This window comes from Patiria miniata, unplaced genomic scaffold, assembly GCF_015706575.1.
Source record: "Patiria miniata isolate m_02_andy unplaced genomic scaffold, ASM1570657v1 HiC_scaffold_20, whole genome shotgun sequence".
Taxonomy (NCBI): domain Eukaryota; kingdom Metazoa; phylum Echinodermata; class Asteroidea; order Valvatida; family Asterinidae; genus Patiria; species Patiria miniata.
In genome coordinates this window covers 27,066,943-27,086,307 of record NW_024037059.1, presented here as the reverse complement: position 1 = coordinate 27,086,307, position 19,365 = coordinate 27,066,943, and the positions used below count along the sequence as shown (strand labels likewise).

General features: G+C 43.0%; 2 protein-coding genes across 2 annotated transcripts; one reads left to right on the top strand and one right to left on the bottom strand.

Moving 5' to 3' along the window:
• Positions 1-3,811: 3,811 nt before the first annotated feature.
• LOC119727951 lies at positions 3,812-11,241 on the bottom strand. Its single transcript, XM_038200033.1, has 2 exons — positions 11,040-11,241; positions 3,812-10,797 (listed from the first exon to the last, which is right to left on the bottom strand). The coding sequence occupies exon 2, from the start codon at positions 9,734-9,736 to the stop codon at positions 3,812-3,814; it is 5,925 nt and encodes a 1,974-aa protein (XP_038055961.1). The 5' UTR covers positions 9,737-10,797; positions 11,040-11,241.
• A 369-nt stretch (positions 11,242-11,610) lies between these two features.
• On the top strand, positions 11,611-18,036 carry LOC119728639 (histamine N-methyltransferase-like). Its single transcript, XM_038200952.1, has 4 exons — positions 11,611-12,118; positions 12,563-12,816; positions 14,256-14,573; positions 16,561-18,036. The coding sequence occupies exons 2-4, from the start codon at positions 12,612-12,614 to the stop codon at positions 16,917-16,919; spliced, it is 882 nt and encodes a 293-aa protein (XP_038056880.1). The 5' UTR covers positions 11,611-12,118; positions 12,563-12,611; the 3' UTR covers positions 16,920-18,036.
• The last annotated feature ends 1,329 nt before the right edge of the window (positions 18,037-19,365 follow it).

Genomic DNA, 19,365 nt, shown 5'->3' with positions numbered 1-19,365 from the left:
AAGGTATTTCCTGATAATTTCATCATTTCGTTTTTGATGTTTGCAAATGTTGTATTTTCACTTTAAGCAAGAAATCACAATGAGTTTAGTTTAGTAAATTTCACGGATATCACAGAATTATCAAATTCTTTTGACGTGAAAAAAAAGGCATTTCAATATTAAGTCTAAAAATGGGAATGCATGCGGTCCTACATTCACCTTTTCTCAAACGCATGGTGGCGCTGCACAGTTTTAGTTTCAGTGGTCCAAGCTGGATCAGGCTTATCTAGTCTTCTATGATAATCAGAGTAAAATTGGGATCCACTATACTGTTCACTTTTGTTTCTCATGAGAAGTTTTGTGCAATTTATGTTTATTTGGTGCTGAACGTGCATGTAAAACAAATTCACAAAACAAGTCCACATCTCATAATAGCTGGTGCGGTGGCATTGGTAGGCTGCAAAAAAGAAGAAATTCCACCTTGTCTAACAAAACGGTGCCTATTTTGTTCTAATTTTAGCAAATGAAATTCCCAATTTTATTTCTCCCCAGCTCACCCCACCCACTCCCGAATGATATTTTTTCCAACCTTTCCCGAAACTGCAACGGTTCCTGAATATATATTTAGTGTCCCTCCCAATAGTCAGTAACGAACCGTGCCTGCAAATGCCCGAAAGGTACATAATCGCTTAATTAACGATTTCTTCATATATTTTTTGTACAGTCCTGTAAACATTAAATACACGTATATACTAATCTTTTTTTTTAAATAAAGAGTTTTTAAAAGTCTCTTGATTGTTGATCACACTTCAAAACTATTCAGGCATCTCAATTCGATGTGAATGAAGAAGTAAACACTTAGATGAGGTCCGTGAGTGCAGGTAGAAGTAAAATGTTCACAAAGAAGTTTCGTCAGCAAAATCAACGACTTTTCAAAATTATTTACCGGGAATAAATATTTAAATCGAGTTGTTCAAAATCTGTTTTCCAGTAAAAATGTCCAAATGAAATTGTCCACTGAACGCGTTAGCTATATGTACTACTGATGTTAGTGTTGCAATTTCACTGTTCAACGGATAAAGATGGACACCAACAATTCTAAATTTAAAACGACAAGTCTTAGCCGAGTTACACACCTATACGAGATGCATTTTTAGTTGCTTCCCATTTCGTAAAAGTAGCAGTCTTCTACGTACGTGTACTCTTCGGTAGAGGCCTGCAAGCGAGTTGCACTGTTGAGCTGACAGACTCCCACGTCTTCTTCCTCCTTCTGCCAGAGATTGAAGGAGTGGCATCGATGCTCCTTCCCGCATTCCTTGGCACATTCGCTAAGTCCGGTCGTCAGGTTCTTGATCTCATGGTTGGGCAGACAGTGCGGCGGATACTGGCCGTCAGCATCGGTTGGCATGCAGAACGAGACACGAGAAACATGCATCTCACAAGCGACGTATTTCAAGGCACTGCACGATTTGCTACCCCACTTCCCCTTGAACTTGTCAGCCATCACGAGGCACTGTTCAAGTAGATCTGCTGGTTCACCAGGCGCCCAATTTTGGTAGATGGGATTAGTGACATTGACGCACGAAAGCGAACGTCCAAACATGTCATAAACGAAGCTGCAGCCAACCCACACTTCCGTACCATCCATGTCGTCGGTAGCTCCGTATTCTCCACCTTTTATTTCCCGCCAGATGAAGTCATGTTCTTCCTGCGAGTCAGGAACGATCAGGCTGCTCCCGGGCCGTTCACAAACCTCCTTAGCTTGCCACCAATCCATCTTGTCAGGCAGAAAGATGTAACAGGCGTTTTGCAAGGCAAACCAGCCGGAAGGACAAACGGCTAGCAAAGTTTGGAATGCTCCAAAAATTACCAAGATCAGAACGTTGACAGTATGCCTACTCAGTACTGACGCCATAATAAAGGCTTTCTCTTCAAAACTCCGTTAACATAATCACAGGCGAAATTTGTCTGCTCTGTCAAAGTCTCTTCTGTCTTTATCCCCAGTTTATCTAGTATATGGCTCTAGGTTCTACAGTCTTTTTTTGACCGTTAGTTGCTTAGAGACACAAGGTCAATTTTAAAGAAGAACAAAGCCAATTTCCATTCGGTCTTTTCGGTCTATTGTCATAAAATGAAATTAAAACACGGGTGACCAACGTGTCGTTTTCAGACAATAGTAATTGCCACCTTGTATTGGTACGCCAGCAAGCAATTTAATTGCGGAAGCAACAGTTTTCTGGTCAGTGCTTTCTTGTCTTTCTAGCCTTAATTACTGGAAAAATGGATGTCGTTCCTAGAGGTCAAGTTCAAGTATTCATCTGGGAAAAAAACATCGCAAAAATAAATAACTGTTTTAAGTTGGCTTGGGATCTATAATATGCAACGTTGACATACGTTTGATTTGAAGGCGAAACGATGGGCTGGTACGTCATCTTGAACATCATAGCGAGGCAAATAGTACAACAAATAAACAAACAAACAAACAAACACCCCAACACCCCAACAAACAACAACCATGGTGGAGTAAATAATGTGTTCGATGAACGAGTGACTCGATCTCGCAAAGTTACAGCAGATGGACAATCTTTAAGATTGTCAATCTGCTAACTTAAATGGATGGATAGCTCAAATTCCCCCGAAACATCAATCCGTAGGTCATGTCTCATTGCATACATTTTGAAGAAGGCTCTTAGAATATAAACCTAAAACTAAAGGTGGTGCTGCGCATAAAGCTAACACGGAAACTGTATTTTTTGTTGGCCAAATCTTGCAAAAATTGGTTGGACGCGTTTTGAATGCGATATACATGTATAGCACAATCCTATTTGTAGCGGCAGCACTAAATCAATTTCGAGGTGCAGTCTTTTAGGTGTTCGTAGTGCTACTACTAGGGGTTTCGCAGGGGGTCACAGGTCACATCTAGGTCACAGGTCACATCTAGGTCAAAGGTCGGTAACTAAGGAGTAAACAAGGGTCTCTACAGAAGCCGTTGATTATAACATCTCGCATTTATTCCATGAAAATGATTCGCAAGTCTTCCATGAAATGGTTCGCAGTGGCTTCGTGAAAACTGTGAATATATAAACAAAGTAAATGTCCTTAAGTTCACAGAGTATTACAGAAATTATAAAAGCATCGTACATAAATCATCACTTAATCCAAATTCCTAAATTCAATGGTTAAACATATACGAAAATCACACTCAATTTTGAGCTACAGAATGTCAAAACTGATCGCAGAATTATCTTATAAAATGAATCAAATATATGGTTTACACTTCTTTCTCAAGAATTACAAGAGTCTCTAAATTACCTCCTTGCATCCTTTCCCTCTTATTTCAGTTTCTTGGGTCTCAAAAGAGACAAAACCTCAAACGATTCTCAGAAAATATCGTCCAAAGATGTCTGACATGAAGGGATTTTACATGTGCTAATGTGTGTTTGTTCGTGGCTCAGTTGTGTCCTCAAAAGTCATCTGACAGAGGGCGCTATACACAAATGCAAACTTGTGAATTCATTAACATGGCTCCCCAAATTAGTGTAACTAATTTACAATCAGAAGTTATAGTAATCTAGACTCGTATTGATCAACATTGTGAACATGCACTGATTAGACTAAAATGCAAAAATTACATGGTAACTGCTCCTTTAAGTTGTCTGAGCACATTGTATAAACATACAATAGATCATCTTTGAAGCATCTTACTGGTGATCATTAACTTTCGAAAAAAGATAAACTATCAAATTTCTAAACTCAAGTACTTTAAACAACAATAAACTAACAGGTTATCTAAGCATACAACTACTAAACACAACATGTATGTTGAAGCTTCTCAGGGCTCCTCGTCGGGGATTCCCCTGGTCTCCAAGTCCTCCACAAGTAAGACTAGCTTCTGAATGGGACGCTCCAGGAACTTCTCAGAATGGACTCGCTTTCCCTTGTCGTCCAAGTGGGGGTCACCAATAGCGAGTTTGACCCTCCTTACATGATTGTCCTCGCCTGGGAACACCTGAGCAATCCGAGCAAGCAACCATTGATTGCGAGGAAGATTCTCGTCTTTGATGATGACAATGTCCCCAATGTGAAGGTCATCCTGTGGTCGTATCCACTTTTGACGCAGTTGGAGGTTTTGAATAAACTCCTTCCTCCATCGTGACCAAAACTCATTCGTCATGTATTGAACTCGACGCCATCGTTTACGGGAGTATATGTCAGTACGCTGGAACCTTCCAGGCGGTGGCAAGATGATAGTGGATTTCATCGTCAACAGGTGATTTGGGGTAAGTGGCGCAAGCGAAGTTGGGTCATTCAAGTTGTCCACTGTAAGAGGTCTACTGTTAACAATTGCAGCTGCTTCACACATCAGTGTTCTCAAAGACTCGTCATCAAGCTGAGAGCCTGCCTGATGCATCAGTGGCCCCAGAACTCTACGCACCGAACGTATCTGTCGTTCCCATGCTCCTCCTGTATGGCTGGCTGATGGAGCTTTCATCTTGACTTCATAGTGGCTGTAATCGCATCCCTCCTTCAGGAGAAACTGCCTCGCAGAGCTATGGTCCATTTCAGCGACAGCTTCTTTGAGCTCGGACTCTGCCCCAATGAAGTTCGTGCCTCTATCAGATCTCAGCTGTCGTATGGGCCCACGAATGGAAATGAATCTCCGTACAGCGTTGATGAAGGAGTCTGAGCTGAGACTTGCTGCTGTTTCGATGTGAATGGCACGTGTTGCCATGCACGTGAAGAGAACTCCGTATCTCTTTAATTCCTTTCTTCCTTCTTTGATGTACCAAGGACCAAAGAAGTCCACGCCACAGTTGGTAAATGGTGGTGCCGGTTCGAGACGGTCTTCCGGCAGGTCCGCCATTTTCTGCTCTTGAACTTGGCCGAAGAGCTTCCTGCATCGTACGCATTTGGATATGTAGTAGGAAACAGCCGAGCTACAGCCAATAATCCAAAAGCCATTCATTCGGATTTGATTCACGGTCATGCCCCGACCCTGATGTTGGGTTTGCTGATGGCAATGTCGAATGATCAATTCGGTGATGTGGTGCTTTCTGGGCAAGACAGCTGGGTGTTTGAAGTTAGAAGGAAACCCAGCCCTTCTAATGCGGCCTCCAACTCGCAGAATGTTGTCAGCATCCAGAAATGGGTCCAATTTGTAGAGACAACTCTTAGTCTTCATGACTTTGTTACGCTCTCGAACCTTGGATCTACTAGGGTTGTCGCTGTTGACCTTGAAAGATTGCAGGATTTTGATTTCCTCTGCAAAGGCTTCTTTCTGCACCAGTCTCAGGATTTCTAGTTCCGCTTGGCACATGTCCTCTACCATCACAGGTTTGTAAAGAGGAATCGCATCTTTTCGTAGAGCCTGGATCGAATTTGGCTGTGGTTTCTTTATGGAACGCTTCATCAGGAGAGACTTGAACTTCAGACAAGTCGCTATAGCTCTCTTGGCTTGATGCCATTCAGAGAAGCGCTCAAGACGTTCAAGCTCGAATGTCTGCTTCGCAGTCTGTGTAGCAAGGCTCTTGACCTTCTTCACCTCCGGATCCTCTGGAGAAATGGTTGGACTGCTGGCTTCGAGTGTGATAGGAACCTGCTCTTCCCACAGAAAGTTAGGTCCAACAAGCCACCTTGATTTGTTCATCAATTCCTCAACTCCAAGACCCCTTGATCCGTCATCTGCCGGATTAACATCTGTAGCAACATGTCGCCACTGGGAAGGCTTGGTGTGGTCTCTGATACGCTGTACCCGATTCGCAACAAAAACATGGAATCTCCGTGCATCATTGGCAATGTAGCCCAACACTACTCTACTGTCGGTCCAGAAGACCTCATAGACATTCTCATACTCGAGCTCCTTCTGTAACAGAGCACTGACACGGACCGACACCACCGCAGCTGTTAGCTCAAGGCGTGGCACAGAAACTGGCTTCAGAGGACAAACTCTGCATTTCCCCATGATGAGGCTGCAGTGTACTCTTCGCTGGTCATCGGTGAGTCTCAGGTATGAACATTGGGCATAGCCAGTGGTACTCGCATCAGAGAAATGATGAATCTCTACTGATTCAACACGACCAAAATTCTCCGGAAGAAAGCATCGTCGCATCTTGAAGTTCTCTAAAAGAGCCAAATCACTCCTCCACCGTTCCCAAGTTGGCCGTAAGGATTCAGGAAGTGGATCATCCCACTCTGCCTGATTTCTGCACAGCTCCTGTAATATCTGCTTACCAACCAACAGAACAGGACTCACAAATCCAAGAGGATCATATACCGAACTGATCGTGGAAAGGATTCCTCGTCTTGTGAGTGGTTGGTCCTTCAGAATGATTCGAAACTGGAATGTGTCCGACTCGATACACCAGTGGACGCCAAGTGCTCGCTCGATGGGGAGAGAGTCGTGACGCAAGTCAAGATCCTTGATTCCTTTGGCACGATCCTGTGGCGAAACTGCTTCCATCACTTCTCGTGAATTGGAGACAAACTTATGCAATCGCAAACCACCTCTGCCACAGAGATCCTTGGTCTTCGTTATCAACTCAATGGCTTCTTCGCTGGTGGAAACAGATCTCAGACCGTCATCCACATAGAAGTCATTTCGCACAAAGTTCGCAGCTGCAGAACCACATTCTTCTTCGTAGCTGTTCGCAATTTGTTTGAGACCAAAGTTCGCACACCCAGGGGATGATGCCGCACCAAACAGATGGACATTCATCTGGAACTCCTTTGGTTCAGCTTCAGGGTCTCCCTTTTCCCACCACAAGAATCGAAGGAACTTCCGGTGGTCTGGAATCACATAGAACTGGTAAAACATCTGCTCTATGTCGCACATAAAGGCGATCGGTTGTTGTCGAAATCTACATAGGACACCCACAAGTGTGTTGGTCAGGTCAGGACCCTGTAGGAGATAGTCATTCAAAGACTTTCCTTCAAACTTGGCACTGCAGTCAAAGACCACTCTGATTTTCTCAGGTTTTTTCGGACGGTAGACACCATGATGGGGTATGTACCATACACAGTCATCAGAGACATCAAGCTCGGAATCAGGAACCTTCTGAGCATAGCCACTCTTGATGATGTTATTCATGAAGGCATTGTACTCGCTGTGATACTGCGGGTTCTTCTTGAACCGGCCCTTTAGCTGCTTGAGACGCTGAAGAGCTTGAATCTTGTTGTTTGGAAGTTTAGGTTCTGCTTCCTTGAAGGGTAACGGCATGACAAAGTGACTGTCGCATCTTTGATGAATACCCTCCTCCATCTTGGTCAAGAACTTACGGTCGTCTTGAGACAGTGCAATCTCGTCTGACTTTCGCTCAGAGAAGTCTAGTTCCATCATTTGTGCAACTTCGTAGGGACTGACCATCTCCTTTACACGACTTCTGAAGGAGAATTGAATGTTATCAACATTCTCTTCTGTACATCCCTTTGGACTTTCACCAACTGTCAAAAACGATGGTACTTCATGGATCAGAATTCTGTGACTCACACCAATGGGATCACAGTCGTCGACTTCGCACTGGTTTGGGTCTACAATACCAACGATGCCCCAGCCAAGGACGGTCCTTTGACCATATGGTCCATTGTTGACAGGAGGAACGACATCACAAGGTGCCAAGGCACGCGGACAATTATAGCCGATGAGAATGCCTACTTCGCAGTCAGTCGAAGGCATCAACAAATCAGCAAGCTTCTCCAAGTGTGGCCACTTCCTGGCCATCTCTGAGGTCGGGATATGAGAACGGTTGGCTGGCATTATTTCCCTTGAGTATGCAGCTGGTAGCGAAATCTTTAGATGGCTGTCGAACCCACGCACTATCAGCCCATCTATCTTTCTGCTTGCTACCTTCTGATCCTCCGCAAACATGGTGGACAGCAGTAAATTGACCTTGGTACCCTGTAGATCCAATGCCTCGCAAGTGCTGTCCAAAATGAATGTCGTATCTGACTGAGTGTCCAAGAGCGCATAGACCAGCCTCTCTTTCTCCGGTTTATCACGATGTGAGACCCATACTGGGACGATCATCGAACTTTTACAGCAGTTGCTCGTTCCACTAAGATGACTAACACCTGTGTGGGAGCTGACAGATGTTTGCTGCTTCTCAGAATTCTGCTGAGGATTTTTTCCACCTTCTGTGGGTTTCTCTGTCTTTCTTATGTCTCCATGAAGAGCTGTCGGATGAGACTTTGCACAGGTTTTGCACGTGGCTCTCCGTTTGCAGTGCTTTGACATATGCCCTTGGCTAAGACATCCGAAACAAAGCCCCTTTTTCATCGCAAAAGTCTTGCGCTCTTCCAATGGCTGTTTCAGAAATTCCCAGCAATCGCCCAAGTTGTGATTCTTGCTACAGAGAAGGCAGGACTTCGGATTCTGGATCCCCCTTCCTGTGTTGCTGTTCTTTGTTGCCTCATTCGCACTGGTTGAGAAGGAACTCCCTCCAGGGGTTCTTTTCCTTTCACCTTTGTCGTTTTGTCTGTCTTGTCCCCTGAGTCCTTGTATCGAAGTCACAGGGTCGCATGCAATCTTGGCCTCCAGTTGCATGAACTTTACAAAGTCGCTGAATGGAGGATACTTCTTCTGTTTTTCTTTGAACTCCACAGCCTTTCTAGCCCATTTGTTGATCAACCAGTCAGGGAGCTTGACGAGTACTTTTCTGTTCTCTCTTTCGTCATCGAGTACCTGGAGGCTACCAATTGTCTCCATAGCCACCTGGCACTGACCGAGGAAGTCAGCAAGATTTCGCATCCCAGTTCCATCACGAGGAGAGATCTTGGGCCATGATTCCAGCTTGTTGCGGAAAGCGTTGGCGACAACAAAGGGATCACCAAATCTCTTCTCAAGAAGCTCCTTTGCCTTGTCAAATGCATCGTCAGTTGAGAGGAAGAAGTAGCCTTCAATGGACTCCTTCACAGCTCCACCCAGGTACTTTTGTAGGTAGTGGAGTCTCTCTGAGCGTGGGATGCCCCTCTGTTCGATGAGTATTTCGAAGGCACGCTTCCATCTTGGATACTTAAGGGGGTCGGCAGTAAATACACCAGGCTCTGGCGTCGGTAGACGACTCAGGTTTATCTGCTCTGCAAACGTCTTTGTGAGATCTTGCAGCGTAGTCTGTGGACTGGGCGTTCTCAACTCGTTTTTGATCTGCTGCTGTGATGTACTAGAGTCTTGGTCTGGCTGTGGAATTTCCGGTGTTCCTACTGGTGAGACTGACTTTACTGCAGACTCATCCGCTCCATGAGTAGCGTTCGGGGTAGGCAGGGATTTGATGTATTCTTCTACTAGTGAAGTTTTGCTGTCTGTTTCCTTCACAGCATCAATCACAATTTCAGCATATTCTTCTCGTTCTGATTGCTCGATGGCCTTTAACCTTGCTTCGGTTTCATGCAGGTCTGTCAAAGTTTGGATTTTCTTGAGTTCAGCTTGTTGCCGTTCGACCTCTGCTCTCTGTTTTCCTTCAACATCTGCAAACTCAAGCCTCGCTTTCAAGGCAGCTGCCTCGGCAGCAAGCGTTGCCTTGACCGAAACTCCTGAAAATCTTGAAGATTGCCTTGAAGATCTGGTGGCTCTTGAACGTCCGCTGAGGCGTTCTTCTTTGCTCAAGATATGATCTCTAATTTGCTGAAGAAGCTGTGGGTTGCAGAGTATTGATGTCAGTTCACTAGAGGGGGGTTGCGCATCTGGTGTTTCCGGAATTTCTGGTGTAGGAACGAGGAAGGGTGTAGGCGAAGACTGCTTTCGTTCTTCTGTTGAGTCAGCCATGGCGTACAGAACACATGTACTGATGTAGACTTACATGTATATCAAGTTTCAAAACTTAATCAACAAACAGTTAATACTATCTAGTATGTAACTCTTTGCTCAAATTCAATGGGTGTAAAATCAACAAAAGGTACAATTATAAACACAAATAAATTTGTGCAATCTACTTGTATCACCAAATCCAACTTACATGTAAAACAATTGCATATACACCATGTATGTTCAATGATACACACCTATGTACATGTACATGTACATGTAACTAGCACTACACATGTACATGCAATACTTGTAGTAAAATACACTTCGCACGTGAACGGAAAATGGCAAACAATGTGATTGATCTCAATACCACTATAATTCAGTGTACATGTATCGCATACAGTATATTTATATTCTGGAACAAATTCTGAATTGTTATCAACAAAGCTCAAATCAAATAACAATTTGCATCAAATCACAAATGCAAATTACAATTATGCAATTCAAAATGCACAAATAGACGCAAACTCAGTTTTTACTGTCCAGTTCAAAGATCCACGATGAAGTCTTGATGATCAAGAAATCCCATGTCCATGATGTCCGGTAGGACGGAAGTCACGGTCGCAACGGACGACAGGTCGCAGGGTCGCAGGGTCGATGGTTGATGGTACCGGAACGGGCACTCGTGTCGCAGCTACAAGAGTGAAGCCATCTCATCAGTACTCAACGCAGGTACAGCCTCGTCTCCAGATGTGAGGATGTGTCGCACAATCACTGATCACGCAGGGGGAAGTTCTTGTAGCAAAGACTGCTTAAGTTACGCAGGAGTTTTCACTGTAGCGGCAGCACTAAATCAATTTCGAGGTGCAGTCTTTTAGGTGTTCGTAGTGCTACTACTAGGGGTTTCGCAGGGGGTCACAGGTCACATCTAGGTCACAGGTCACATCTAGGTCAAAGGTCGGTAACTAAGGAGTAAACAAGGGTCTCTACAGAAGCCGTTGATTATAACATCTCGCATTTATTCCATGAAAATGATTCGCAAGTCTTCCATGAAATGGTTCGCAGTGGCTTCGTGAAAACTGTGAATATATAAACAAAGTAAATGTCCTTAAGTTCACAGAGTATTACAGAAATTATAAAAGCATCGTACATAAATCATCACTTAATCCAAATTCCTAAATTCAATGGTTAAACATATACGAAAATCACACTCAATTTTGAGCTACAGAATGTCAAAACTGATCGCAGAATTATCTTATAAAATGAATCAAATATATGGTTTACACTTCTTTCTCAAGAATTACAAGAGTCTCTAAATTACCTCCTTGCATCCTTTCCCTCTTATTTCAGTTTCTTGGGTCTCAAAAGAGACAAAACCTCAAACGATTCTCAGAAAATATCGTCCAAAGATGTCTGACATGAAGGGATTTTACATGTGCTAATGTGTGTTTGTTCGTGGCTCAGTTGTGTCCTCAAAAGTCATCTGACAGAGGGCGCTATACACAAATGCAAACTTGTGAATTCATTAACACTATTTCTTTTCGAGAGGAATCGTCAAGCAATGAATTTAATATAACAAAAAAAAAACAGTGTGCTCAGCGAGAAAAATACAATCCGGTAACGCAGTCAACTTTAATGGATAATCAACAGGGGCGGATCTAGGTTTCAGGTCACGGGGGTACCGGGTCTATGTGAAGGGGGGGGGGGGAGTGCAGGCGTGCAGAATTAAAGCATGGGTCCGGGGCATGACCACAGACAATTTTGAAAATCTACGATACTATCTCCTGCATTCTAATTAGGCAAGATGAGAATAAATTTAGGAACTTTAGCGTTCCATTTACTACTTTGGCCCCAGCGGCTGAACTTGGGGTTTGGGTGGTTGCAACCGCTACTGGGCTATAAAACAAACTAAGTACTCCAGTTAAAATTCTAGGAACGATCGAATCACACCTTACTCATACAGCACAAATCACCTAACCTCTTGAGCGAAGTCTAATCTGGACGTTATGGTACATGCAGTGTATCCTTGACCGGCTGTGTACAAGTGTACACATGTACTGGCGTTTTCTTTGTCTATATAATGCATAACCAAAGAAAGATGTAGAGGGAAAACACATGTTATTTTCGAGAATTTCGTCCATCTTTCTTGGAAAACATGGTCCACATTTTACGGTAAAAGTTGTTCTAAAGGAAAAAATAAATCCACTGTTTTCGTGATGTACGTGTGTACGTTTCATATTAATTTAACCCGCGTCCGTGACGGATCGACCCAGTGTGTTGGTCAATGTACAGGCTACCTTGAACTCTTCGACTTTTCACCCGATTGTGACTGTACGTCGTTATATTGTGATATGTATTGTGCCACTGCCGCCACAAAGTAGGCCTACCTACGAACGACAGGTGAGTCTTTGTTTAAATATGTCGATCAGTATATTAGTACAGTAGGCCCCCTATTATTAGATCAGTATATAAGTATATCTGCATCTGCATCTGTTAGCTTCTGTACAAACGCCTGGTGTGGCTATCCCGTACAGTTAGCGCAATGCAAGGAGTCGGTGCAAACTAGCTTTTTAGTACCTTAATGTAGACCAGCCAGTTCAATATTTAAAAGGCGGTTCTTGAAGTTTTCTAACGTATAGTATAGTACAGTCGTTTTGCTACAATACTCGGAAAAATATCCCCGTACATGGCATTTTGATTCATATGATATGGTTCCTTGATTCCATGCAGATTTTTTTCTGCGAGGATCAATGTTAATATTTTCGTAATTTCTTCAAATTTTAATCTTTTCATGATTGAGACTATTTAAGTCAGTTGGGTCAAAATCCGTCAACCTATCTGCAGGTTGTCTACAGCTGTCAAAATATTGGAGTAATCAAGCAGAAAAGAGAACATGGACACAAAATCACTACAGAGTCTGCTCAGCGATCCGAGCCACTATGCCAAGGCGTTCAAAGTCTTCTGCGCTCGGTCTGCCAAATTCAGGGTGTACTCTGACTGGGTGGACGGTGTGTTTAGCGAGGCGGTGGTTGGTAAGCTCCAGGCCACAATGGACGGACGAGAAGAGCTACGGGTCCTTGGAGTGGGCAGTGGGTCAGGTACGTGTAGGCCTATTAGGCTCCATATTGTGATACCTTTGTCGCTGTGTAGAACTAAACTGTGCATGCGTACTATTGCCGTCGTATATGTATCGTCCAGGTGTAAACAAGGGCGGATCCAGAACACAATTTTTTTGGGGGGGGGGGGCAAAAAAAAAATGTTGGTCCCCCAAAAAAGTGGGTCACAAAAATTACGGCGTGGGGTTCGGGGCCCGCTTAAGGCCCCGAAAATTTTTTGGATTCTAGATGCTCTGTGGTGCGATCTGAGGCAATTTCTGACCACTTTAACCAATGTTTTTTTGAGGAAAAGATGGTGGTGTACTCATTGCCTGCCTTTACTGCGATGTCACATAAAAAAAAAAATTGGTTTCGTTTTTTTTTGGGGGGGGGGGGCATGGCCCCCTTTGGCCCCCCCCCCCCTGGATCCGCCCTAGGGTGTAAATTACTTATTGCGTGATTCATCTATCTGCAGTGAGTGCCATGAGATCAGAAATTCAGAACTGTCGGTTTCCATTCAGTTCATTTCTATTCTGGGGAATAAGGCACCATGATCCCCCCCCCCCCCCCCTCCGTTCGCAAGGACTACATAAGTACAGATCAGTGAAAACATGAAACATGTCCAGTGTTGTCACCCTTGTTTTATTGACATGTTTATGGCCATTGCTCCACTATAAAGTCTGTCCAACCTGGTTCCTCCAATCAGAGTACTTGAGAGAGAATTTTTTTTGGGGGGGGGGGTTGTTCTCATCCAAATATACTGCTGCTATAGATATAGAACAAGATGATATTTTCTAGGTGTAGAAAAAAATATATTTAGGCCAATTTTCAATTTTCCCACGTGGCGCATCTCTTTGGCATTCCTTGCCTGGTGCTTGTTTCTCTCCAACCTATGATCTGTCTTGTTTCAAAAGGAATGTTAACTCATATATACCTTCAGTTTTCCTGCCAGTACCCATATACTCTTCCTTTAATTTCTCTTGTCAGCCCTTTACCTGGAGAGTTAGCCCTGTTAAGGGCGAATATGCATTAACAAACGCTTGTTATAATGACCAGTCGGTGGGCAATATGATATAAACGTGAATGATATAAACATTGCGCTATCAAAGTCAATCGAGCTTTATACCTTGTTGAACTATCATCTTTTTTCCATCCGATTTCAAACTTTTGCCCTCTTAACCCCCCACCCCCCACAACACTCTATATTCACCGTGAGGAGTTTTCAAGTTAGAATGGACATTCACAGATATCCATAACTTCTAAACGCGGATCGGAGATTGCCCTGTACTGTTCCGCATTGACAGCTATCGACCTCTTATTATTATGGTAATTAAATCGTTCGAAATAGCTGGCGCGCTGGCGTAGCTGCTAAATAATTATTGGCTATGTCTTTGGCAAGTGCATTACAATAAACACCAAGTTTTTATCATGGCTTCGTATAGGTGAAATGGACTGTGCGATGTTGGAGAAGCTGAAGAGGCGATTTCCACGCATCAACAATCGTGTAGTTGAGCCTTCTCGGGAGTTGCTTGGCAAGTACAAGGCATTGGCTCAATCCAAGGCTCACGAACTACAAAGTGTCGAGTGTGATTTTCGGCAGCAGACGCTCGAGCAATACGAGAAGGCGGGAGATGCGACCAAGTTCCACTTCATCAGCGCAGTTCACTGCATGTACCACCTGCACGACTATGACAGCTCCCTGGAGTATCTGTACAACTGCCTGATCCCTGGCGGAGCAATACTTGTGATCCATATGTCAGGTAGCCTATACTTATTCTAATGACCGCCAACATAATTTAATCAAACTTGAGAGTATGAGTCTGCGATACTTATGAGCCCTGCAAGGGGCAAGCAAACTTATCGTGAAGTGTAACTTGTAATAGAGACCGCATGTTCTCCATGCGCTATAGTTTAAGGAATCCATACAGAGTTCATGAACCTTTGGCTTGAGTCAAGTCGAGGCTTGACTCGCAATTACTCGAGTCGAGTAATTTTAGTACATCGACCTGAGTACAGTCAAGTCACGGAATCTTGCTACCCAGTAATGGACAGTATGACTCAATAAAGTCCGAGGCATTGCAAATCTGGTTGTGAGAGTGCTTTCTCGACGTTTCGGACATAAGGCGAAGTAAAAAAAAAACATGTTTAGCGTCCCCGCCCGCTTCCTTTTTAGAGGCCGCCTCCTTTTTTTTTTTTTTTTTTTTTTTTTTAAAGACAAAAATTGATAAATTTTAACGATCTCTGCGCAGAAGAGATGTTCCGTTCTGCATAGTTACATCATTTTGGTCTCATTTTCTGTTGCATCTTGCCCATAAGAAGCCAATATGTCATTTCCTGAGTCCAAGTGGCGGCCATTTTGAAAAAAGCTGGTAACCATCTTGAAAAATAGCCCGGCCGCGTTGTCTTGAAAAATGTGTCGGGCGGCCATTTTGAAAAAAAAAAAAAAAAAAAGGGCCTCCTCCTTCCTTTTTGTCAAAGAGGCAGGACGCTAAACATGTTTTTATTTTTATTTTGCCTAACAGTCGACTGTGTCTGTCGGAAATGATGGTGTCCAAACGTCATAAAACATTCCGAAACGAAATCATGGAAGATATATAGCTATATGTACACGGTATTCGCAAACCTCTTTCTTGTACAGAACGGCAGCTAGTCCAGTTGCCTGAGAATACTACCAACAACGTTTTTTTTGCGAGGCTCTAGCGTCAAGGGCGGATCCAGGGGGGGGGGCAAAGGGGGCCATGGCCCCCCCCAAAAAAACGAGACCAATTTTTTTTTTTTATGTGACATCGCAATAAAGGCAGGCAATGAGTACACCACCATCTTTTCCTCAAAAAAACATTGGTTAAAGTGGTCAGAAATTGCCTCAGATCGCACCACAGAGCATCTAGAATCCAAAAAAATTTCGGGGCCCTTAAGCGGGCCCCGAACCCCACGCCGTAATTTTTTTGACCCACTTTTTTGGGGGTCCAAATTTTTTTTGGCCCCCCCCAACAATTGTGTTCTGGATCCGCCCTTGTCTAGCGTCGGCGCAGAAACACGTACCGCCATTATTTTTATACCATTTTAAAGATTGGAATCTTAACTTTATCCCTGGCAAGTATTGGTTTGATATTTAAAAGAGTTTTAAAATTATTCGCGTTCAAATAAAGGCATGTCGAAAACAAACTCAACGGATTTCATCTGATGCAGTACATCAGATGCAAACTCGAGTCAACAAGCTGTTAAAAATAAAAAAAAAGTTGATTTAAATTAAAAACACCTTGAAATTAAAACGAAGTACAATATTGTAAATTTGTTTAAGGTGTAGTCTACATGGATCGAAAAGAAAAGGAAACACAGTCAGAAAGTAAAACGCAACGAGATCGTCACATGAACATGGTGAAGCATTTCCACATCAGAAAAAAATGCGTATGATTGATTTTCCTTGAAATCGGTTGAGTTTGTTTTTGACATGCCTTTATTTGAATACGAATCATTTCAAAACCCTTTTGAAAATAAAACCAATACTTTCCAGGGATAAAGTTAAGATTCCAAGCTTTAAAATGATATAAGAATAATGGCGGTACGTGTTTCCGCGGCGACGCTAGAGCCTCGAAAACAAAATGTTGCGGGTATTTTGGGACGCGCTTTATATCCAATGACACTGTGGAGCCTAAAATGAAAGCAAATCAGTGTTCTACATTGTAATATCGAAAACAAACCCTTCGCTGATTGAAGTTGTAAAGCGTTTCATTTTTTGTTGTTCAGAAAACACTGGATTGAGTCGGTATAGGACACGCTTTCCATGTCTTCAACCGAGCGACCATAACTACAGCACTTCGGCCGACATACGCAGCTCCTTAGACCGTCGTGGCATACCATTCACGCAGCACCCCTATCCAGTGCGCCTAGACATCACCAAGTGCTTCGACCAAGCTTCGGAGGAAGGCGGCCTGCTGCTGGATTTCCTCACCTTTCACGTGAACTTCAGGGAAACAGCGCCTGAAGATTTGCAAAGATCGGTCATAGAGTGTTTCGGTGGCAGCGACTGTTCGGAGAGGAAAAATGATGCCATTTATCTGATCATTGACTGGGATGCAATTGTTATAAGCAAGCCTAAACACTAACGAAACCACATAATAATAATTATCTAGTGAGTGACTGCGTGCGATTTTTTCTCTTCAGCATAATGCACAAGACTAGTGTTCAGTAGCTTCTCATTCACTTGACTATCACGGCGAAATTTGCTCCGTGCTCTTTCAAAGATCCCGCCTGTTTCAGTTTGTCTAGGATATCCGATTCGTAAGTGTGACGTCATTCCAACTTGACCATGCGTACTGCTCACAGTGGTGTAGCATTTGAACCAATGGAACCAGAAGTAAGTGCAACTTGACCGCTATGTGATCAGTGGTGCGTGCACGTGTATGGTAAGACTATGGAGCTTTATAGCCCCATGGTATGACGAAGTCACTGCACACACAGCCAAGAACCGAACACTTCGCCCAAACCATGGAGGACACACCCCACACAGACGTGTTGATTACTCGATGCTTAGGGACACAAGGACTTTAAAACGAACAAATCCAATTTCCATTCGGTCTATTGTCATACACGGTGACCAACGCGTCCTTTGAGACAACAGTCGCGCGCCAAGGAAAAGGACGCAAAAACACTTTTGGTAATAATCAAGTTCAAAGGTTTTGTGCTCCCATTTCTAAATTGCAACGGCTGAAACTTTGACTCATGAAATTCGTTAATAATTAAAATATTGTGCATGTTTATTTCAAAGCATTACTTAATTTTGACGTTATTTACATTTTTATGCTAACGACCTTTCACCGGGAACTCCCCCTGTCTTAAACTTGCGCTTAAGCGGCATGTTAAATCATAACGTCCTTAAGTTTGCTGGAAATAAACTTGGCTTTACGTACCCAATTCAGTGGGTCGTTAGCGCACTTGGAACATATTCTGTTACATTAATATTACATGCTAACACCCTTTTGCTGGAAAAAATAATGAAAAACCTCCTCCCGTCTGAAGTTGCATACTGTTAATTACGTCAGAATGACGCAGCTCCTTGAGACAAAAATAATGTATATCAAATGAAAGATATTTCAATGCTCTATCGATTACCCGAATAATCCAAATTTGCCCCTTGCCGGCGACCCATTTTTCGCCCTAGCGACCTTCTTCCACGCACCCGAACTGTTGCAATAAATAATAATAATAATAATAATAAAATAACCGTATTTATATAGCGCCGGGGGAGAATGCAACCAAATACAGGTAAATGAAGTATATATGAACATTATGAGACCCATTATGTAGCACCTTTTTGCTAGGTGCTGTGGCGCATATTACTGCCACTGCCAGAAACACCGGGGCAAACCCCTTCTCTTAGCGACAAGTGTTACTGGGATCTTTAACGTGCATTACACAACACACGGGACCTACGGCTTTACCCGAAGGACGAAGCAATAATGGTAAAGTGTCTTGTTCAAGAGCACAAGCACCATGTTTTAGCCTTCTTCCCACGATCAGGATTCGAACCCGTTTACCACGGCATCCGAGTCGAACACCGTAACCATTGCACCACAGCGCCCCGTTGTTCTAGTACAGGCGCCAACAAGCGATTCTATTGCAGAAGCCAAGATTTCAGGTCAGTGCATGCTTTCTCGTCTTTCTAGCCTTAATTACTGGTAAAATGGATATCGTTTCTAGAGGTCAAGTTCAAGTAATTCACCTGGAATTTGTTTTTCTTAAAAAAATCAATAATTGTCCAAGTTGGCTTGTGATCTAATTATGTTGCGTAGATACGTTTGATAAGCAGGCGAAAGGCCTAGGCTGGGTGGAAGTACCAGTGCAAAATAGGAGCCAAAACTACGCACATAATTTTCCTTCATGTTTGTTTCATGTTACAATTTTTTTTGTAAAGGAACAGCACTTGTTTCAAGACTTCATCTTTGCTGATAAAATCATGTTTAAAGGGAATGTACATCATTGGCTTTTGCTGTAATTTTCAGAAATGAACTATTGGAGGGGTTAGTATAATAGATCAAATATTGTTACACTGACATTTTTGAAGTTTTGTGTTCGAAAAGGTTGGAAAAACCAAGAAAAACAAAAAAGTTCAAGTAGTCTGGTTCCCAGACTCCACAAAAAGATAAAATGGATCAATTTATAGATGATGGAAAATTGTAAGGCAAGGGAACCAGTCTAGCTGGCCTGCACCCGTTCATGAACATGTAACCAATAGCAAACAAAATTTGGACTGAAAAAATGGTAAATTTGGAGCAGTAGTTGAAAAAAAGTTAGGTTTTTTTAACGGTGGTCGGCCAACCACTGTTGGAAATGTATACAAAAATACCATTTTCTTGAAAATGACTTCACACCAGGTGCCATAATTTTACAAGATGCTTGAGACTGTTATTTACCAACATCCTAGTAAGGTATTTTGTAAAAACTTGGTAGTTTTGTTTTTCGATGTTTGCAAATGTTGTATATTCCCTTTAATGTCGCTTCACACTTCTAATGGGTTAATATCAAACAAAAAAATGACAGACTGCAATGAAC